This window comes from Callithrix jacchus, chromosome 4 (assembly GCF_049354715.1).
Source record: "Callithrix jacchus isolate 240 chromosome 4, calJac240_pri, whole genome shotgun sequence".
Taxonomy (NCBI): domain Eukaryota; kingdom Metazoa; phylum Chordata; class Mammalia; order Primates; family Cebidae; genus Callithrix; species Callithrix jacchus.
The window spans coordinates 95,928,560-95,951,851 of NC_133505.1; the positions used below are offsets into that span (position 1 = coordinate 95,928,560).

Genomic DNA, 23,292 nt, shown 5'->3' on the forward strand with positions numbered 1-23,292 from the left:
ACTGCAACCTCCGCCTGCTGGGTTCAAGTGATTCTCCTGCCTCAGCCTCCCAAGTAGCTGAGATTACAGGCATGAGCCACCATGCCCAGCTAATTTTTTGTTTTAAGTAGAGACAGGGTTTCACCATCTTGGTTGGTCAGGCTGGTCTCGAACTCCTGACCTCAGGTGATCCACTCACCTTGGCCTCCCAAAGTGCTGGGATAACAGGTGTGAGCCACCTTATCTGGTCGAGGTTGATTATTTTTAATTCAATTTTACTTCCCTTAACTTTATTGTTGTCTGAATTTACCGTAGAGATTACACATGCATCCTTTACTTATCAACGTTTAATGTTCTGCCTCCGATGAAATGCATTCAAGGTATTACATTCATTACTTTTCAGGTGACTTTTAACCTAATACTATACAAATACATTTATTAATACATTATATATATATGTGTATATATATATATATATTTTTTTTTTTTTTTTGAGACAGAGTTTGGCTCTTGTTACCCAGACTGGAGTGCAATGGCGTGATCTTGGCTCACTGCAACCTCCGCCTCCTGGGTTCAAGCAATTCTCCTGCCTCAGCCTCCTGAGTAGCTGGGATTACAGGCACGCGCCACCATGTCCAGCTAATCTTTTTGTATTTTTAGTAGAGACGGGGTTTCACCTTGTTGACCAGGATGGTCTCGATCTCTTGACCTTGTGATCCACCCGCCTTGGCCTCCCAAAGTGCTGGGATTACAGGCGTGAGCCACCGCGCCCAGCCACATCATATGTTTTTACCTCTAGTTAATTCTGACAGACAATTTGTACTCTGGGCTGATGTGCCAGGCTAGTGGAATTTTAACGTCACCTGTCTACCTTTCATTACCATCCTTTTTAAAAACGACCAAAAATAGAATAGGCAGACGATACTGATGAACTACCATTAATTTTGTGTACTTCTACATTTCATATGGAAAAGAGCAGGCTTACAAATGTGCCTTAGAGCTGTGATCTGAAACTCTCATTAGGTTCTGGTGATGCCCTTGCAGTCAACACCTCTAAGATGGCACTCAGATTATGTGCCTGAGAGGTGACTAGTGAAAGATGCTGCACACTGAGAGTTTGGAGACCTGGCCTGTTGGCACTGGGCAAGTTGTTTGACCTCTCCAGAATCCTAATTCTTTCTCTACAAAAATCAGACCTAGGTTTCTAAGGCTATTACTGGCTTCCAGATTCTCTATTAAAAAAGAAAAATATTTGGCTGGGCACTGTGGCTCACTCTTGTAATCCCAACACTTTGGGAGGCGGAGGTAGACAGATCACTTGAGGCCAGGAGTTTGAGAGCAGCCTGGCCAACCTGGTGAAACCCTGTCTCTACTAAAAATACAAAAATTAGCCAGGTGTGGTGGCTCATGCTTGTAATCCCAACTACTCAGGAGACTCAGGCGAGATCATTGCTTGAACCCGGGAGGCAGAGGTTGCATTGAGCTGAGATGGTGCCACTGCACTCCAGCCTGGGCAACAGAGGGAGACTCCACCTCATTTAAAAAACAACTATATATATATATATATATATATATATATATATATATATATATAATATAAGTATATATATAATATATATATATTACATTTCTATATATATAAAATTTGCTGTAGGTGAGACCTCCTCGTGCCTGGCATGGCCAGGAACTTCATCCAGACTGCCAGCTTGTCGTCCTGTATGCTGCTCTAAGAGGCGGCCGTGGAGCCCATGGAAATCAATGTGGACCCCCCTGGAGGACCTGCAGAATGCATCCGATGTCAACTACATGGTGGACCCCACCCTGAAGCTGGAGTAGTACGTTGCCAGTTGCAGGGGCCTGATGCGCACTGAGTGGCTGCAGTTCATTGCTAACTACTGCCTCTTGCTGTGGACGGAGGCCCTGAAGATGGCGCTCTCCTTTGTGTAGAGAATTTTTAACATGGACATGTACAAGACATTTCCCAGGGGCTCTCGGAGGCCACCAGGGAGCTGCAGAACGCACCCAACGCCATCCCCAAGAGTGGCGTGGAGCCCTCGTCCCTGAACACGGCCTGGGTGGAGGCCACACAGGAGGCCCTGCTGAAGCTGGAGAAGCCGGATGTGGACCTGAAGAACTATAAGGGTCACCCCAGCAAGGAGAGCACCAGGCACGGCCATGATGACCTGGGCCTCAGCTATGCCCTCAAGTGTTACTCTCTGCCTGAGACTACTGCAGCAGCAGCAAGCACACCATCAACATGTCCTCAACGTCTTCAAGGTCAGTGTCTACTTGCAAAATTAGCCTCACATGCTGAGCTGTGTCAGCAAGGCCAAGTCCACCCTGGAGACTGTGGAGCAGCGAAGACAGGGGAGCAGCCAGCCAGGCCCAGGTGGTCTTCACTGAGCTCCATTGTGCTGTACATTTGGGCCAGCTGGCTGCAAGGAAGTATAAACAGGCTACCAAATGCTTCCTGCTGGCTTCGTTTGATCACTATGACATCCCAGAGCTGCTGTCCTCCAGCAACGTGACCGTTTGTGGGAGCCTGTGCCCCTTGGTGACCTTCGACCGGCAGGAGCTGCAGGCCACCTCATCACCAGCAGCTCCTTCAAGTTGTTCTTGGAGCTGGAGCCGCAGGTTGGAGATATCATCTTCAAATTCCGTGAGTCCAAGTATGCCTCATGTCTGAAGATGCTAGACAATGTAGGGCCACCTTGAGCCTTGGGGCCAGGAGTTTGAGACCAGCTGGGTCCACATAGAGAAATCCTGTCTCTACTAAAAATACAAAAATTATCTGGGCTTGATGGTGCCCTCCTGTAATCCCAGTTACTCAGGAGGCTGAGGCAGGAGAATTGCTTGAGCCTGGGAGGCAGAGGTTGCCGTCAGCCAAGATGGCACTGCTGCACTCCAACCTAGGATTCAAATACACTAAAATTAACTCCAGATGGATTAAAGACTTAAACATAAGACCTAACACCATAAAAAACCTAGAAGAAAACCTAGGAAAAACCATTAAGGACATAGGCATGGGCAAAGACTTCATGACTAAAACACCAAAAGTACTGGCAACAAAAGCCAAAATAGACAAATGGAACCTAATTAAACTCCAGAGCTTCTGCACAGCAAAAGAAACAATCATTAGAGTGAACCAGCAACCAACAGAATGGGAACAAATTTTTGCAATCTACCCATCTGACAAAGGGCTAATATTCAGAATCTATGAAGAACTAAAATAGATTTACAAGAAAACAAACAAACCAACCCATCCAAAAGTGGGAGAAGCATATGTGCAGACACTTCTCAAAAGAAGACATGTATGAGGCAAACAAACATATGAAAAAATGCTCATCATCACTGATTATTAGAGAAAGCAAATCAAAACCACATCAAGACACTACCTCATGCCAGTGAGAATGGTGATCATTAAAATCTGGAGACAACAGATGCTGGAGAGGATGTGGAGAAATAGGAACACTTTCACACTGCTGGTGGGAGTGTAAACTAGTTCAACCATTGTGGAAGACAGTGTGGCGATTCCTTAAGGACCTAAAAATAGAAATTCCTTTTGACCCAGCCATGCCATTACTGGGTATATACCCAAAGGATTATAAATCGTTCTATTATAAAGACGCACAGGTATGTTCATAGCGGTACTGTTTACAATAGGAAAGACCTGGAACCAGCCCAAATGCTCATCCACCATAGACTGGACAAGGAAAATGTGGCACATAGACACCATGGAACACTATGCAGCCATAAAAAATGAGTTCGTATTCTTTGTAGGGACATGGATGAATCTGGAAACCATCATTCTCAGCAAACTGACATAAGAACAGAAAATCAAACACCGCATGTTCTCACTCATAGGCGGGTGTTGAACAATGAAAACACATGGATACAGGGAGGGGAACATCACACACTGGTGTCTGTTGAGGGGGGCCAAGGGAGGGACTGCGGAGGGGTGGGGAGGTCGGGGAGGGATAACATGGGGAGAAATGCCAGATGTAGGTGATGCGGAAGAGGGGGGAATGGAGGCAGCAAACCACCTTGCCATGTGTTATCTATGCAACAATCCTGCATGATCTGCACGTGTACCCCAGAACCTAAAGTACAATTTTAAAAAAAGTGAGACTGTCACACACACACACACACACACACACACACACGAGATGTAGGACAGTCTGCTCTCAGACATGTGTACCTCCCCCACTGCCCTCCCCGCCGAACCGTCAGGACCCTGTAGGCCCAGATTCGCAGCTGTGCCCTCAACACGCACAGGTGGGGCGGGGCCCTCAGCTCCGCTGTGGCAGCCCGGGAAGGTGGGCTGACGCAGCGGATCCGGGAGGGGCTGATCAGCGCCCGCGTGGACTCGCACAGCAAGATCCTGGACGTCCAGGATGTGGATTAGCGCAGCACCACCTTCGAGAAGTCTCTGCGGATGGGCAGGGAGTTTCGGCATCGCGCCAAAGGCTGGATACTGAGGGCAGCTGTGCTGCGCAATCAGACCCACGTGAAGTTCCACCCGGAGAAGGGAGCGGGGGGAGCGACTCGGGCCAACAGCCAGTCCAGATGAGCACCAGATTCTGAGGGGCCGCCCTCAGCCTCCAGGACGTCTGCACACCCTCCCGCCCCCACGGACCTGCTCACCTCGAGGCAGCTCCGTGCCATCCGCAGCCTGGTGGAGGGCCTGGCGCTGTGTGGCCTCGCACCCCGCGTGCCCTGTGCTGGGGCCTGGGAGGCAGGCGGCTGCTAGCTGTGGACCTTCCTGGAAGGTGGGGTCTGTAGGGTTTGACTGTGTGGGTGTCTGTACCTAGGGAGCAGGTTGTGCAGCGCCGATACCCAGCGGCACCACCCTCTGGAACCCTCCAGGTCCAAGGAGGAGGAAGAGGAGGATGGGGAGGGGAAAGGGGAAGGAGCGAGACTGGGAGGAGAAAGGGGAAGGAGTGGGAGGAGAGAGGGGAGGGGAAAGAAGAGGAAGAGGAGAGGGGGAGGGGGAGGTTTATATTTTTTCTTTCCTATTTTTCTTTTTTTTTTGAGACAGCGTCTTGCTCTGTTGCCCAGGTTGAAGTGCAGTATCACGATCACAGCTCACTGAAGCCTCCACTTACTGGGCTCAAGCGATCCTCCCACCTCAGCCTCCCAAGTAGCTGGAACTACAGGTGCACACCGCCATGCCTAGATAATTTTTGTATTGTTTTGTAGAGACGGGTTTTGCAGTGTTGCTCAGGGTAGTCTCAAACTCCTGGGCTCGAGCGATCTGCTTGCGACCTCCCAAAGCGCTGGGATTACAGGCATGAGCCACTACCTGCTGGCCTTTTCTTTTCTTTTCAGAGTCTTGCTTTGTCACCTAGGCTGGAGCGGGTGGTGCAATCATAGCTCACTGCAGCCTTGAACTCCTGGGCTAAAGTTATCTTTCCTCCTCAGTCTCCTGAGTAGCTAAGACTACAGGGATGCATCACAATGCCCTGTTAATTATTATTATTATTATTTGTAACGATGGGGGTCTCATTATGTTACTCAGGCTGGTCTCCAACTGTTGGCCTCAAGCAATCCTCCCACCTTGGCCTCCCAAAGTGCTGGTATAATAGGTGTGAACCATCACATCCAACTCTACAAATGTTTATTTTCTTTTTGAGATGTTGCTTCTTTCAGCATGGCATGATTTGCAATAACACTTTAGGTTTGATTTCCACTCCATTATTATTTGTTCACATTTATGAGGCCAGACTCACCCCAGGCAGCTGTTTATGAAATCGGACATGACTCATTGATCTGTGAGCATCGATTCCTAGAACAATCAACAGACTGAAAGAAATGTGCCCAAGCTTAAATCACTGTATGCATTCACCAATGCAAAAGGAAAATTCTCATTTGTTTCACTTTCCATTTCCAAATATGATACGCCAGGAGAGGTCCCAGCTTGATATCAATTAGATAAAAATACTGTAAGAAAATTGCAAAGCACCAGAGGACATTTTGAACCTTGGGGGAGGACTAGGTTAGACTCCATCGATCAAATTAACTGTGCTCATTTTGGATTAGGGCCCCACAGCCACCTGATCAGAGCCTTTATATCTGCAACCAGCAGCAATTTTTCCACTAATGAGCCACACACAGTGCAACTTTAAGGTTCTGAGAACCCAGTCGTGATTTTTCTGTTCACCCATAAGGTAAGTAGTAAATAAGTGGACTCTTTGTTTATGAGAAATATATAGGAAATCCTTGTGTGGGTAGAAAGACAAGATCTGAAATAATATGATGAAAAGGACCATCAGCTTTTTATGTAGGAGATGCTAAATTTGTATTTGATAAATAAAAGCAAATTCAAGAATATTTCTAAGACCCACACTAATTTAATGGTAAGAAATAGTTATTTTTAGAAAACGAACTGGTTGTCTAAAGGACAAAATGTCTTGTATTTTAATATGTAAGATTGTATTTCTGTTTTTCATATAGGTTAAGCTCAGTTTTCCTTTCCTTGCTATTTAAAAATAATAATTTCCGCATTTTAGAGAGACAGTGGCAAAAAGAAATATTATATAGTTTAACACTGCCAAACAGGAATAAAATTGATGTGAGTTAGCTTTCCCACCTCTGGGTTTCTATAGAAAATAGAAGCTGTAGGTTTTTTTTTTTTTAAGTGCTAAAGAAATCCTTTATTTATTTATTTTTTTCCAGATATCTACCTGCAGAGGAAATCCGTTTGTAAAATAAAGAATAATAACCAGATTTTGTTAAAGAAAATAATTATGGAAAAATACCAAAACCCTTTAAGACAGGATAGAATTTAGTAAATTATTGCTTTTGGTTAATGAGGTCTGAGTCCTGAATTTTAATATCTGATTTTTATTTGCAAGTAATATAAATGACTGCATTCTTAATTTTTGAATTTCAAACAATTCACAAGTACGTAAAGTATAAAAGTCTTATTAATACCTCTTCCAAATTCTGAGATTATCTACCACTTTTTCAATTTTATTAAAAATTTATTTGTATGTGTATATGTACATACAGGTAAAAATTTACATAATGTACACTTTTGATAAAAAATCAGTCATGCTTTCTTAGGACTCTTTTTTCCTTTCCTTTCTCTTTTTTGCCTCTCTTTTATTCACCTTAATTTCCCTCCACTCTCATCACCTTCAGTAGACCTCAGGTAACCTGTATGAATTCCTGGTGTGTATCCTTCTGCATTTTTTTCTTCATTCTCGATAAAATCACATACATATACATGTACATTTGTAGAGTTTTGTTTTACTCAGGGATTTACAATTCCACACTGAATCTTTGCATTAATTTGGGGGAGAATTGACATCTTTACCTATATTGCAATTTTCTTTCTTTCTTTTTTTGAGATGGAGTTTCGCTCTTGTTACCCAGGCTGGAGTGCAATGGCGCGATCTCGGCTCACTGCAACCTTCATCTCCTGGGTTCAGGCAATTCTCCTGCCTCAGCCTCCTGAGTAGCTGGGACTACAGGCATGCGCCACCATGCCCAGCTAATTTTTTGTATTTTTAGTAGAGACGGGGTTTCACCATGTTGACCAGGATGGTCTCGATCTCTTGACCTCGTGATCCACCCGCCTCGGCCTCCCAAAGTGCTGGGATTACAGGCTTGAGCCACCGCGCCCGGCCTATATTGCAATTTTCAATCCTTGACCATGGTTTATCACCATTAAATTAAATTTATTTAAATAGTGGGGTGTGTGTGTGTGTGTGTGTGTGTGGCTTTGTCAACTATCCCCCTTCTTGAAACTCTGCTTTGGTTTCAGAGACACCATCCTCATGGTTTTCCTCCTCTCTCTCCTTGGCCATTTCTCATATTTATCTGTAGACTCTTTTTTCCGCTATGCTATTCCCTTTCTGTCGTTGTCTTACTTTTTCTTTTTGACTTTGAGTGATCCTTTCTACCTATTCAGTGATAATTTGTAAATGTTTATCTCCTTTTTGTACCATTTTTGTTGTTTTTATTCTCTAGACCCAGATGCCTTCTGGACATCTCCACCTTTGCCATTCCGTTTTGCTGATAGAATGTTTTTTATTTTTTTTAATTTTTTTTTTTTTTGAGGAAGGGTCTCACTCTGTCACCCAGGCTGGACTGCAATAGTGCAATCATGACTCACTGTAGCTTCAAACTCCTGGGCTCAAGTGATCCTCCCCCATTAGCCTCCCAAGTAGCTAGGTCTATAGGCACTCACTATTGTGCCTGGCCAAATTCTTACATTTATTTTTTGTAGAGACAAGGGCCTCACTTTATTGGCCAGCTTGGTCTGCAACTCCTGGGCTCAAGCAGTCCCAAGTAGCTAGGACTATAGGCACTCAACATTGTGCCTGGCCAACTTTTTACATTTATTTTTTGTGGGGACAGGGGCCTTGCTATATTGCTCAGCTTGGTCTGCAACTCCTGGGCTCAAGCAGTCCTCCCGCCTCCACCTCCTAAAGTTCTGGGATTACAGGTATGAGTTACCATGCCAGCTAGAATCTGTATTTTTTCTAATTATAATTTCTGGCACTGATGTGCTTAAAAAGCCTTCTACTTCAAGGTCACAAAACATATTATTTTATAATTTATTTTAATACTTTTATGGCTTACTTTTTTACAATTAATATTTTGTTCCATCTGGAATCAATTTTTTTGGGGGGGAGTAGGAAAAAAAAATCTAAGGATTCCAAGTTTTTTCTCTCATTTTTTTTGGGTCGACATTCATTTTTGTATTATCAGCCTTGGTTCATTTTATAGATTAAGTAGGAGTCCTTAGTGATCAAGTACTGTGAAATTGGGGACCAAAAATATCCTGTTATTGAATTCCTGGCATCTGGAACAATGCCCAGGCAGTAGCCATTTGAGTTACTTTATTTTATTTTTTGAGACAGAATCTTGCTTTGTCTCCCAGGTCTTGGCTCACTGCAACCTCTGTCTCCTGGGTTCAAGCAATTCTCCTGCCTCATACTCCCAAGTAGTTAGGATTTTAGGCACGCACCACCACGCTCAGCTAAGTTTTATATTTTTAATAGAGACGGAGTTTCACCATGTTGGCCAGGTTGGTCTTGAACTCCTGACCTCAAGTGATCCACCCACCTCAGTCTCCCAGCATGTTGGGATTACAGGTATGAGCCACTCCACCTGGCCAATAGCAAGATGTTAGCAAATATTACTGAAAGAATGAATTATGGAAGGGGATAATTGTTTCATTGTCTTTTTTTGTTTTCTGAGATGGAGTTTTGCTCTTTCACCCAGACTGGAGTGAAGTGGCATGATCTCAGCTCACCGCAGTCTCTGCCCCACCCTGGGTTCAAGCGATTCTCCTGCCTCAGCCTCCTGAGTAGCTGGGATTACAGATGTGCACCACCACACCTGGCTAATTTTTGTATTGTTAGTAGAAACAGGGTTTTGCTATGTTGGCCAGGTCGATCTCAAATTCTTGACCTCAAGTGATCTGCTCTCCTTGGCCTCACAAAATGCTAGGATTACAGGTGTGAGTCCCCGTGCCTGGCCTCATTATCTATTTTGACTTAATAATGCTTTCCTGACCGGGCGTGGTGGCTCATGCCTATAATCCCAGCACTTTGGGAGGCCAAGGAGGTTAGATCACGAGGTCAAGAGATGGAGACCATTCTGGTCAACGAGGTGAAACCCCATCTCTACTAAAAAAATACAAAAATTAGCTGGGCATGGTGGTGCACGCCTGTGGTCCCAGCTACTTGGGAGGCTGAGGCAGGAGAATTGCTTGAACCCAGAAGGCGGAGGTTGTGGTGAGCTGAGATCATGCCATTGCACTCCAGTCTGGGTAACAACAGCGAAACTCCAGCTCAAAAAAAAAGAATAATAATGCTTTCCTATTTTTCCTCTATATCTTTCTTATCTGGAAGCTTTCCATATCTTGGAAAGCTTTAGCCTACTAAGTTTTTCACTGAACCTTGAAAAACATTAGTTTTTCAGGATAAACCAAGTAACCTGTTCATGTCACTACACCCCGATTTTTCCCAGATCCTAAGCTTGCTAGAGAAGCAGTTTATATTCACTTTTCTTCTAAGTTAGCAAAAATTCCAGGAAAACATGATGTTCCAGATGTGGTTTAATGGATGTAATTATGTGTTATTGCATCTGTGCCTGCCTAATCTTTGCTGCTACCCTGATATGAGCCAGTTCCTGAGGGTTTACTTGATTGATTTATCTTTTCTTTACCTATATTTTGTCTTTCAGTGAAAGCCCTGTATAACATATCATGAGGATTTACTTTATTTTGCCTGTTGATGTTTATTTTGGTGATAGGGTCAAGGAACAGAATTTTAAAGTGAAAAGACAATTCCATTCACTATTATATATTGAAGGCTTCTGTGTGCAAAGAGCAACATGCTTTAGAGTCTCTGTCTGCAAGGGGTGTACCTTTCCAGGAAGGGGAACATAAGCCACAACCATCACAAAACTCATTTAGGCACCGTCCCAGATGAATAGTATTAACAATAATGTTGTGAGAATTCTGGAAAAGGAAAATTTAGGGAATACTTCCTGAGGAATCGAGACTCCTTTAAGATCATGTCAGATGTATGGTAAGTAGAGCATCTCATATGGATAGAAAAATGAATGCAATGGTGCAATTAGAATAAATTGTGCAAATCTGGAGGCCTATTAGTATACTAGAATAACAGGCATCTGTGTGGGGGAGAGTAAAAGAGGATAGGATGGAAACTGGGTGAAATGGTGGGGTCATTAGTGTTTTTTCAAAAATTAATATCTTAAGAAATATTTTAAGCATGGGCTATAAATATTAGGGCTGGAAGATCTTTCATAGTTTTGCAGACATACAAAAGAACCTGTTGTATTTTTGATTCTGTGTCTACATATTACAACCATGGGTACTATTAATCTCTGTTTTCTGTATATTTCAGACATTAGTCTTTAACCATGGGGGATTGGAACTTATTGGGTGGCATCCTAGAGGAAGTTCACTCCCACTCAACCATAGTGGGGAAAATCTGGCTGACCATCCTTTTCATCTTCCGAATGCTGGTACTTCGTGTGGCTGCTGAGGATGTCTGGGATGATGAACAGTCAGCATTTGCCTGCAACACCCGGCAGCCAGGTTGCAACAATATCTGTTATGATGATGCCTTCCCTATCTCTTTGATCAGGTTCTGGGTTTTACAGATCATCTTCGTGTCTTCTCCTTCTTTGGTCTATATGGGCCACGCACTTTATAGGCTCAGGGCCTTCGAGAAAGAGAGGCAGAGGAAAAAGTCACACCTTAGAGCCCAGATGGAGAATCCAGAGCTTGACTTGGAGGAGCAGCAAAGGATAGATAGGGAACTGAGGAGGTTAGAGGAGCAGAAGAGGATCCATAAAGTCCCTCTGAAAGGATGTCTGCTGCGTACTTATGTCTTACACATCTTGACCAGATCTGTACTGGAAGTAGGATTCATGATAGGCCAATATATTCTTTATGGGTTTCAAATGCACCCCCTTTACAAATGCACTCAACCTCCTTGCCCCAATGCAGTGGATTGCTTTGTATCCAGGCCCACTGAGAAGACAATTTTCATGCTTTTTATGCACAGCATTGCAGCCATTTCCTTGTTACTCAATATACTGGAAATATTTCATCTGGGCATTAGAAAAGTTATGAGAACACTTTATAAGAAATCCAGCAGTGAGGGCATTGAGGATGAAACAGGCCCTCCTCCATTCCATTTGAATAAATATTCAGTGGCCCAGCAGTGTATGATTTGTTCTTCCTTGCCTGAAAGAATCTCTCCACTTCAAGCTAACAATCAACAGCAAGTCATTCGAGTTAATATTCCAAAGTCTAAAACCATGTGGCAAATCCCACAGCCCAGGCAACTTGAAGTAGACCCTTCCAATGGGAAGAAAGACTGGTCTGAGAAGGATCAGCACAGCGGACAGCTTCATGTTCACAGCCCTTGTCCCTGGGCCGGCAGTGGTGGAAATCAGCACCTGGGACAGCAATCAGACTATTCCTCATTTGGCTTGCAGAATACAATATCCCAGTCCTGGTTAGGTACAACTATGGCCCCTAGAAACTGTCCATCCCATGCAATAGGAACCTGGGAGCAGTCCCAGGACCTGGAGCCCTCAGGTGAGCCTCTCACAGATCTTCATGGTCACTGCAGAGACAGTGAAGGCAGCATGAGAGAGAGTGGGGTCTGGATAGACAGATCTCACCCAGGCAGTCACAAGGGCAGCTTTCTGTCCAGACTGCTGTCTGAAAAGCGACATCTGCACAGTGACTCAGGAAGTTCTAGTTCTCAGAATAGCTCCTGCTTGGATTTTCCTCACCGGGAAAACAGCTCCTCACCTCTGCCTTCAGTTACTGGGCACAGAACATCAATGGTAAGACAGACAGCCATACCGATCATGGAACTATCACAAGAGCTGTTCCAATCTGGATACTTTTTTCTTTCTTCACTCCTGGGGTGTGTATGTATGTTTGTGGTGACAGAGAGACAGATGGAGAGGGAGATTATTTATGGAGAGATAAAATTATTCATTCAATACATTCAGTTAAATTCGATTCATAAAATAAACTTAGAGAATACTTACTTTATACCAAGCACCCTTATAAGTACTGGGCATAGAAATGGATAAAATACAGTCTCTGACATCAAAGGGCTTAGAGTGTAGAAGGAAAATTTAGACAGGTAAACATGTAACTATATCAAGTGTACAATGTCATGTTAGTGGGAATGAGTGAGCAAAGGAGGGAGTGGTCATATGGATAGGTCAGGGAAAAGTTCATAGTTGAAGTTACTTTGAACTGAATCTTGAAAAATGTGACAAGTGTTTCCAAAACCAGGAGGACTGGGGCACATGAAAGAAGCCGTCCTGGTAGAGGGAGCCGCGCAGACAAAGGCTAAGAGGCAAGGCACAGCAGTGCTGTCTGAGGAGCTGTGTGCGGCTGGAGCACAGGGTGGTAGGAGGGTGCAGAGGGAGGGAAGGCTGAGGAGCGGGCAGGGAGGCCCTGTAAGGAAGCCATAGGGAAGTGACAGAGGATGTGGAGCAGAGGAGGGACTCTCAGAGCTGCAGTTTAGAAAGCCCTTCTGTCACAGCGTAGAAAACGGTCCAGAGGAGGAATCATTTGTAACCTTGAGTTGCCCCCATCTTACTAAAAAAGGAGGGTGTACTTCATTGTTTTAATACCTTTGACATTTCAAAGTCATATACAAATATTTGGTGATATATTTTACAAAGACAAAAATCAATATTGCATTGATTTTAATTTTGTTTTCTGAAAAACCACTGTGGGATCGACATTTCCCAGACATTGTAAACACGAAATGGATATTTACTGTGGATTTTTCTCAATTCTGGAACAAAGGATGACACTTGCTTACTCACTGCTCCCAATAGTCAACTGTTTCCATTACAGAGAAAATTCCTCTAAGGTTTGTGGGAGAGCGTCTGAGTTGAGCTCACATGCTTGTTTCTTCTCTTGTTACATTTTTTGTGTTAATAATGACTGAATCCCTCTGTCCCAGTTTTACATCTCCTATGGGTTTAGATACTGATGTTACTGTGCTACAGCCATACCATGAGAGCAAATCAACCTACTGGGATTTTTACTAAATGCTTCTCTCAAGCTGATATCTTTTTCTTGTCAGTGATCAGCCATTTATTCAGGAGACTATGTTTAGGATCAGTGTATGGGTGCTTAGAACTCTATGCCAAACTAGAGCAGGGTTCTTAACCCATGCTACACATTAAAGTCATCTGAGAGGCTTAAAAACCATCATGTCCAGGACCCATCCAATTATAATAAAACCAGAATCTCTGTGGGTAGGATGCAGGCATCAAGATTTTTAAAACTCCCATGGTGAGTGCAATGTGCAGCCAGGGTTAAGAACCACTATTTTAGAATAATTTGGGGCCAGGCATGATGGCTTCTGCTTATAATCCCAGCAATTTGGGAGGCCAAGGCAGGGAATCACTTAAGTTCAAGTCAAGACCAGCCTGGGGAACATGATGCAACCCTGTTTCTCAAAAAAAAAAAAAAAAAAAAAAAAAAAAAAAAAAAAATTAGCCAGGTGTGGTGGCGATGCCTGTAGTCCCAACTGCTTGGGAGGATCACTTGACTGGAAGGTTGAGGCTGCAGTGAGCCAAGACCATGCCAATGCACTCCAGCTTGGGCAACAGAGTGAGACCCTGTCTCTAAAAATAAAAAAAATAAAAAAATAGAATTATTTGGCCAGTGACAGCTACTTCTTTTTAAAAAATTTTCTTTCTTTCTTTCTTTCCTTCTTTCCTTCCCTCCTTCCTTCCTTTCCTTCTTCCCTTCCCTTCCTTCCTTCCCTTTCTTTCTCCTCCCTCCCTTCCTTCCTTTTCCCCTTCCCTTCCCTTTGTTCCTTTTTCCCTTCCCCTTCCCTTCCCTTTGTTCCTTTTTCCCTTCCCCTTCCCCTCCCCCTTCCCCTCCCTCTCTCTTCCCTTCTCTTTTTCCAGTTAAGTGCAATAGTGAGAAGGGGGCGAAAGAGTAGAACAAGTTCAATCTGTAACTGACTGTGAACAGTCAGTTGGGATAACTCATTACCTTCAGACCATCCACTGCTTCTTATTTGCATTTGCAAAGTCAGAAATCCAATTTTCATCATTTTCTTTCTTTTGTACTTTCCATGCAAGAGAAGCCTTTGTATTGTTGAGGGAGATACAGCAGTTTTTAGGTGAGATAGATTTTCTTAATCCTTCAGTTTATTTTTTTGGGAGAGGCCCGCCAAGCTCAGAATCCTGGAGAGAAGGTGATGAAGCTGAAGCTGATGAGCTCTCTCTTTTCTTTTCTGTATGGACTTTATTTTTTTTATAAATATAAGCAGAAGTAAAAGATAATTTACACTGAGGAAGTGCATCACTAACTTTTCTTTTTTTTTTTAGATGGAGTCTCACTCTGTCACCCAGTCTGGAGTGCAGTCTCGAGGTGCAATCTCAGCTCACTGCAACCTCTGCCTCCTGGGTTCAAGCAATTCTCCTGCCTCAGCCTCCTGAGTAGCTGGGACCCAAAGGCACATGCCACCAGGCCCGGCTAATTTTTTTTATATTTTTGAGGATATAAAAATTAAAAACTTCCAGGACTGAAAAACAAAGATAAAAAAGACTAAAACAAATAAACAAAATCAAAATAGAACAGAATACCCAAGAACTGTGGGATGATTACCACAGGTATAACATACACATAAACTAGAAGAAGAAACAGAGTAAAGACAGGGTTTCACTGTGTTAGCCAGGATGGTCTCGATCTCCTGACCTTGTGATCCACCTGCCTCAGCCTCCCAAAGTGCTAGGATTACAGACGTGAGCCATCGCGCCTGGTCATATGTTTTTAATTTCACATTTTACTTGTTCATTGCTGGTATGTAGGAAAGTCACAGACTTTTGCACATTAAACTTATATTCTGAAATCTTGCTGGGACTACAAGTGCGAGCCACCATGCCTGGCTAATTTTTTTGTATTTTTAGTAGAGATGAGGTTTCACCATGTTAACCAGGATGGTCTCGATCTTCTGACCTTGTGATCATCTGCCTGCCTCAGACTCCCAAAGCCTGAGGTTACAGGCATGAGCCACCATGCCTGGCCCCTGTCTTCTTTCAATATATATTTTTTTCTCTTTGATTTTCTGACATTTGAAGATGATAAGCCTAAATGTAGTTTGTGCGTGTGTGTGTGCATGCGTGCGTGCGTGTGTTTTGGTGTGTTTATACCATTTGGTGTTCCCTGGACTTCCTGGATGTGTGGGTTGGTGTCTGACATCAGATTTAGGAGCATATTAGTACTTCAGCTTCAAATATTGCTTCTCTTCCTTTCTCTGTTCCTCTGGTTCATGTGTATGTTATACCTGTGGTACTTGTCCCACAGTTCTTGGGTGTTCTGTTCTATTTTGTTTTTGTTTGTCTGTTTTAGTCTTTTTTATCTTTGTTTTTCAGTCCTGGAAGTTTTTTATTTTTATATCCTCAAGCTCCGAGATTCATTCCTTAGCTGTGTCCAGTCTACTAATGAGCCTGTCAAAGGCATTCTTTCTTTATTTTTACAGTGTTTTTGATCTCTAGCACTTTTTTGTGATTCTTTCTTAGACTTTTCACCTCCTAACTTACGTTATCTACCTGTTCTTATATATTGTCTGCTTTTTCTATTAGTGGCCTTAGCATATTAACATAGTTTTAAATTCCTGGTGTGATAATTCCAACATTTGTGCCCTATCTGATTCTGATTCTCATGCTCATTCAGTCTCTTCAAACTGTATTTTTTTGACCTTTAGTATACTTTGTGCTTTTTTTGGTTGAAATCTGAATATTTTGTAGAGATGAAAAAAGTCTTAATTGGCTTACACTTGGGATGCCAGCACTTTAGGAGGCCAAGGCAGGTGGATCCCTTGAGCTCAGGAGCTAGAGACCAGCCTGGGCAACATGGCAAAACTCTCTCTTTTATTTTTTCTTGAGACAGGGTCTCATTCTGTTCCCTAAGCTGGAGTGCAGTGACATGGGTATAGCTTACTGCCGCCTCAACCTCCCAGGTTCATGCAATTCTCCTACCTCAGCCTCCCAAGTGACCAGGACTGTGCCACTGCACTCCAGCCTGGGAGTCAGAGTGAGACCTTGTCTCAAGAAAAAGGAAAGAGGAAGACTGGTAAATAGGCCTTTAGTGGTGTGCTGGTAAGGAATGTGGGGAGGGGAGACATTCTATAGTCCAGTGACTGGTCTTAATCTTTTATGCCCCAGACTTTTTAATTTGGAAGGCAGTAGTTTGTGCAGTAGCCCCTCTTCTCCAACAGATCTAAGAAGAATCGCTGACTTTTTAGTTCGTTCAGATTTCTATTTGTTGCTGGGAAGAGTGGTTGCTTCCAAGGGCCTTACATGCCAGACTGGAACCTTCTTTCTTATTTCATTTTTTCCTTCCTTCTTTCTTCTTTATGTTTCTAGGAATTGTTTAAAAAATGCCTTTGGCCACAGAGCTTTCCTAATAATAGTCACCTTTTCCCAAGCTTCTTACAGAGTTGACCGTCTACTTCACTCTCCAAATGACGGAAACACCTGGGAATTGAGGCCGCAGCTCTCATCACCACAGACTAGTGGCTGACACATGGTGCTTCTTGTAAACAGAGGGATCTTTCATTAGAAATTAGTGTAAGGGGCTGAGTGTGGTGGCTCATGCCTGTAATCCCAGCACTTTGGGAGGCCAAGCTGGGAGGATGGCTTGATGTCAGGAATTCAAGCCCAGCCTGGGCAACACAGTGAGATCTTGTCTCTTAAAAAAAAAAAAAAAAAAGAGAGAGAGAAAGAAATTAGTATAGCAAACAAAGGATAATAATCCTCTACTTTCAATAAATGGACTATAAACTGCTTATTTTGTTGTATTAGGTTCAAGATGGCAGAATTTCTATGAATCAGTCAGATACATACTGATTACGGTAGTTGACATTCCAGAGTGAAATGACTCGTGATAGAACCATAATTGTTTGGCCACTTAGGCTGTTCCTTACAGAGCATTGTCCTGTGACAGGAATCTATTGTGTTTTAGAGGGTCAGAAAGCTATCTGATAGAGCCATGATTTTCTTCCCTTTTCTTCTCTCCCTCCCTTTCCTCCTCCCTCCCTTCCTCGCTCCCTCCCTTTCTCCCTCCCTCTTCCTTCCTTTCTCTTTCTCTTTCTTTCTTTCTTTCTTTCTTTCTTTCTTTCTTTCTTTCTTTCTTTCTTTCTTTCTTTCTTTCTTTCCTTTCTTCTTTCTTCTTTCTTTCTTCTTCTTTCTCTTTCTTTCTTTCCTTGCTTTCTTCTCCTTCCCTTCCTTCCTTCCTTTTTTTGTAAAGCTCCCAGGTGATTCTAATTTGCAGCCAGAGTTCAGAACTGTGGCTGTAGAGGAAGGAGATTTTGGCATTAGGAAGAAAATTGCCCTGTGAACTCTTCCTGTCTTTTGGGCTGTTAGGAAGATGAAGAATGCACTGAGAAGACTTGCTCCTGGAAAAACAGAGAAACATTTCCCCCTTCCTAAGACCATATAATCTGTAGTACCTAGACTACAGTTTTAAAAAAGAAACTTGTTTCCTTAATATTTGTTTTGGGCAAATAAGTGTTTAAATTGTAAAAATTCAGGTAACACAAATATATAGGCCAAAAAGAGAAAATTCCTGTCTTATTTTTGTCTTCTTACCACCCCCAAATCTGTTATTTCTTAATTAATTAATTTTTTGTTTTTGCTTTTTGAGACAGGATCTTGCTCTGTCACCCAGGCTCCAAGGCAGTGGCATGATCATGGCTCACTGTAGCTTTGAACTCCTGGGCTCAAGTAATCTACCCACTTCGGCCTCCCAAAGTGCTAGGATTACAGCTGTGAGCCATCACACCTGCCCCATGATGTGTTTTTTTGAATGCTAACTAGATACCAGGCACTGTATGCTGGGTGCTGGGATAAAACAGCTAACAGGACAACACAGTCCCTTTTCTCACGGTACAGAAAAGTAAACAAATATTCAAAGCAACCTCAAGTGATTCAGCATCCTAAAGTGCTGGGATTATGGGAGTGAGCCACTATGCCTGGCCTGTTTTTTATTTTTATTAAAACATATTTTTAATTGATATGTGATATTTTACATTTATGAGGCACATGTGATATTTTGTTGCATCATAAAATGTATAAGGATCATGTCATGGTATTGGGATATTCATCACCTTGAATATTTATCATTTTTATGTGTTGGGAACATTTCAAATTCTCTCTTTTAGCTACTTGGAATTATATAATACATCATTGTACTATAGTCACCCTGCTCTGCTGTCAGACATTAGAACTTTCTTTTCTTTCTTTCTCCTTCCTTCCTTCTTCTCTTTCTTTCTTCTTTCTTTCTCCTTCCTTCCTTCCTTCCCTCCTTCTTTCTTCTTTCTTTCTTTCTTTCTTTCTTTCTTTCTTTTTTTTCTTTCTTTCTTTTGAGACGGAGTGCAGTGGTGAGATCTCGGCTCACTGCAACCTCTGCAACCCAGGTTCAAACAATTTTCTTGCCTCAGCCTCCCAAGTAGCTGGGATTACAGGCATGTGCCACCACACCTGGCTAATTTTTGTATTTTTAGTAGAGATGGGGTTTCAGCATCTTGGCCAGGCTAGTTTGATCTCCTGACCTCATGATCCATCCGTCTCAGCCTCCCAAAGTGCTGGGATTACAGGGTTGAGCCACCGTGCCCAGCAGACATCAGAACTTTCTATCTAACTGTATGTGTGTATCTTTGACCAATCTGTCTTCACCCCCCTCCTACCCACATACCCTTTCCAGCCTCTGGTATCTATCATTCCACTCTCTACCTCAATGACATCAATGTTTTTAGCGTTCACATGAGTGAGAACACGTGAGATTTACCTTTCTGTGCCTGCCTTATTTCACTTAACATAATGATCTCCAGTTCCACCCATGTTTCTGCAGATGACATGATTTTATTTATTTATTTATTTTTGAGATGGAGTTTCGCTCTTGTCACCCAGGCTGGAGTGCAATGGCGCGATCTCGGCTCACCGCAACCTCCGCCTCCTGGGATCAGGCAATTCTCCTGCCTCAGCCTCCCGAGTAGCTGGGATTACAGACATGCGCCACCATGCCCAGCTAAGTTTTTGTATTTTTAGTAGAGATGGGGTTTCACCATGTTGACCAGGTTGGTCTCAATCTCTTCACCTCGTGATCCATCCGCCTTGGTCTCCCAAAATGCTGGGATTACAGGCGTGAGCCACCGCGCCCAGCCAATTTTATTCTTTTATATGGCCAAATAGTATTCCATTGTGTAATATACCACCTTTTCTTTATACATTTGTCTGTTGTTGGACACTTGGGTTGATTTCATATTGTGAATAGTGCTGTGATAAACATGGGAGTGTGGGTATCCCTTTGCTCTACTGATTTCCTTTATCCAGTACTGGGACTGCTGGATCATATGGTAGTTCTGCTTTAAGGTTTTTGAGAAATCTCCATACGGTTTTCCATAGAGGCCATACTAATTTACAATCCTGCCAATAGTGTATAAGAGTTCCCTTTTTTCCACATCCTCACCAGCATCTATTTGTGTTTTCTGTCTTTTCAATAATAGCCATTCTAATTGGGGTAAGATTATAGCTCATTGTGGTTTTTGATTTGCATTTCATAGATGATTAGTGATGGGTTTTTGTTTTGCTTTTTTTTTTTTTTTGAGATGGAGTCTGACACTGTCGCCCAGGCTGTAGTGCAGTGGTGGTATCTTGGCTCACTGCAATCTCTGCCTCCTGGGTTCAAGCAATTCTCCTGCCTCTGCCTCCTGAGTAGCTGGGACTACAGGTGTGTGCCACCACGCCCAGCTAATTTTTTGTATTTTTTAGTAGAGATGGGGTTTCACTATGTTGGCCAGATAGTCTTGATCTCCCGACCTCGTAATCCGCCCACCTAGGGCTCCCAAAGCACTGGGATTACAGGCGTGAGGCACTGTACCCAGCTTGCTTTGGGTTTTTTTTCAGAGGCTGGAGTATAGTGGTACAGTCATAGCTCACTGTAGTCGCAACTTCTGGGGCTCAAGCGATCCTCCCACCTTTACCTCCCAAAGCACTGGGAATACTGGCATGAGCCACTAGACCTGGCTACATTTTGTTTTGATAGATGCTGCCTATTTTTTCTCAGGAAGGACTATTCCAACTTACCCTCTCACCAGCATAGCACCCATTTCTTCATACTCTTGCCAACAGCAGACATTATCTTACTCCCTTCCCCATCCATCTCTTTACATTTCTGTGATTACTACTAAGATTGTACATATGTTTATTGGCTATCTGTATTTCTACCATGAATTGTCATTGTTTTTGTTTTTGTTTTTTTTTGAGACCAGGTGTTGCTCTGTCCCCCAGGCCAGAGTGCGGTGGTACAATCTAGGCTCACTGCAACCTCTGCCTCCCGGGTTCAAGTGATTCTCCTGCCTCAGCCTCCTGAACAGGCACATGCCACCATGCCTGGCTAATTTGGTATTTTTAGTACAAAATTTCTAAAAATACAAAATGGAGTACTTTTGGTACTCTCCATGTTGGTCAGGCTGGTCTCAACCTCCCAACCTCAGGTGATCCACCCGCCTCGGCCTCCCAAAGTGCTGGGATTACGGGTGTGAGCCACCATGTCCAGCCTCTAGGAGCTCTTATCTGATATCATATTAACCTCTTGTCTATACTGGCATGGAAATATTTTTTTCCCTAGTGTGCTTGTCCCTTTTCCACATTTATGACATCTTTAAACTTTTAATCTTATATTATGAAAAATCTCTTTGCCTTCTAGGTTCTTTGTCTCATTTGGGAAGGTATTTTTTAACTTGACATTATTATTTATTTTACTTCAATTTTTTAGAGATAGGGTCTCACTCTGTCACCCAGGCTCCATCATGGCTCACTGCAACCTTGACTCCAGGGCTCAAACGATCCTCCTGCCTCGGCCTTCCCAAGTGCCAGGATTACAGGCATGAGCCACTGCGCCAGCCCATCTCATTATTAACAAGGATTATGAGGTTGCTGTTTGGAGGGTGGATTGTTATAATTTATTAAACCTTTGGCTGAGAAGTTTTACACAATTTATCAATTATCAAAGAATGTGAAGAAGATGAGGAAGGACACCACTTTATTGAGGGCTGGATCATGGTCTGGACACCGCTGTGGACTTCCTCTCTGTACTCATGTGCCAATTTCTATTTTACAGATAAGGAAATAGGTGTTGTCCTAAATCACACAATTAGGTTGTGTGAAACACAGTCATTGGGATGTAGCACGGAATACATTAATATTTATTGGATGAGCAAGTGAGCTCGAATTTGATCCTTAGCCTGTCAGACTCAGCCCAAGCTCCTGCTTCCTCATCCATGGCTGCCCCTTACTCCTGGCACATGGCCTCCTGAGTTTAGCATATTTTTAGCATCAGAGCTAGACTGTTACAAAATGGACAATTCTGTATTTGAATGAGTCTTCACTTTCCATATTATCTAAAGTCAAAAAATCTGGCTAATTGTAAGGGGACTAAGATGGAGCTTAGGAACAAATTGACTTTTTTGTTTTAGGCCTGAATTTTTGCACAAAACAACAAAAACCACAACAGTAGGGAGGAGGAGGAGGAGGAGGCAGCAGGAAGGAACTGGAGTTTTCACTGTGCCATCGGGCACCACCCCTTACACGGATGGACGTTCACCTGCGGGGAAACACAGGGACAGCTGCCGTCCGCAGCAGCTCTCTGAACCCCAGCATTTGTGACATATATAGAATCCCAGGTGGGTGGGTAGGGCTGACTCTTACAAGTCCTTTGAGTCTGTTTCATTTGTTTTTTGATTTCCTATCTCTTTCAGAACATGCTTCTAGAACTTTCATCTATTATGAAAAAATAATGCTTCAGGAGCAGCTGTTATCTGCAGGAGGAGAGTCGTGCCTTTGTCAGCTCAAACTGCAAGAAGCGCTTTGGGACCCACACCCTCCGCAGACACCCACCAGGTGAAGGGCCATATACAGGGTGCTCCCAGCCTGGGCTCATATCCACAGGAGACTCTTCCCTTATGAGTGTGGGGACAGATTCTCACTTCCTTGCTGTGCCACGCTGCTTGAGGCAGGTCTGATGCTCGGGCAGGGAGGAGCCGTACACTGTCAGAGGAGATCTAGAGGCAAGAGTGGCTCTGTCTCGAGTAGGAGGATTGGGATATGTCACCTCTTCCCCAGTCCCAGCACAGCCTGATGGGATATTTTGCAAGAGTACCTCAGCTCTGCAGTGGCAGGAAAAGTAGCCGATGTCCCCTTAAACATGGGTCCAGAGCAGGCCTGGAGCTTTGCTCTCAGCGTCAGGTCAGTTGTGCTTCCTGCCTATAAAGGAGAGGTCGGCAAGAAACTTTCCATGCTTTTCCTCTCATCAGTTCATTTCTCGGGGATGAACCAGTTGGATTTTTAATTCATCAATGCCACAGAAATAAAATATTGGTTAAAACACGGGCAAACACTCTCATGCTTTTTTTGTATCCTGCTGGGATTGTTCATGGGTAGTGGTGATGCCATGATTGTGCCCCACCAGGAGCTTCCTGGGATCAGTAGACGCCAGCATGTCTTCCTCACCCTGCCCACCCTCCCAGTGGTCCTGAGCCATCCAGGAGAGTGCCCTGTGATGTACACTGACTAGCCAACCCATGAGGCTGCTCAGCTGGTTGCTACTTGGCTGATCTCAGCTCACTGCAACCTCTGCCTCACAGGTTTGAGCAACTCTCCCACCTCAGCCTTCCCACTAGCTGGCACTGTAGAGGTGCACCACCACTCCCAGCTAATTAAAAAAATTTTTTTTTTTTTTTTTAGAAATGAGGTCTTGCTATGTTT

General features: G+C 43.5%; 1 protein-coding gene and 1 pseudogene across 1 annotated transcript; both read left to right on the forward strand.

Annotated features, from left to right (window-relative positions):
• Positions 1-1,712: 1,712 nt before the first annotated feature.
• Positions 1,713-4,549, forward strand: LOC100411759 (COP9 signalosome complex subunit 1-like; annotated as a pseudogene).
• On the forward strand, positions 4,282-13,053 carry GJA10 (gap junction protein alpha 10). The gene is given in 4 exon segments (XM_008994780.6): positions 4,282-4,748; positions 5,038-6,146; positions 10,866-12,379; positions 12,382-13,053. Coding segments are annotated over 2 exon segments (1,629 nt in total). The 5' UTR covers positions 4,282-4,748; positions 5,038-6,146; positions 10,866-10,881; the 3' UTR covers positions 12,513-13,053.
• Positions 13,054-23,292: the final 10,239 nt, after the last annotated feature.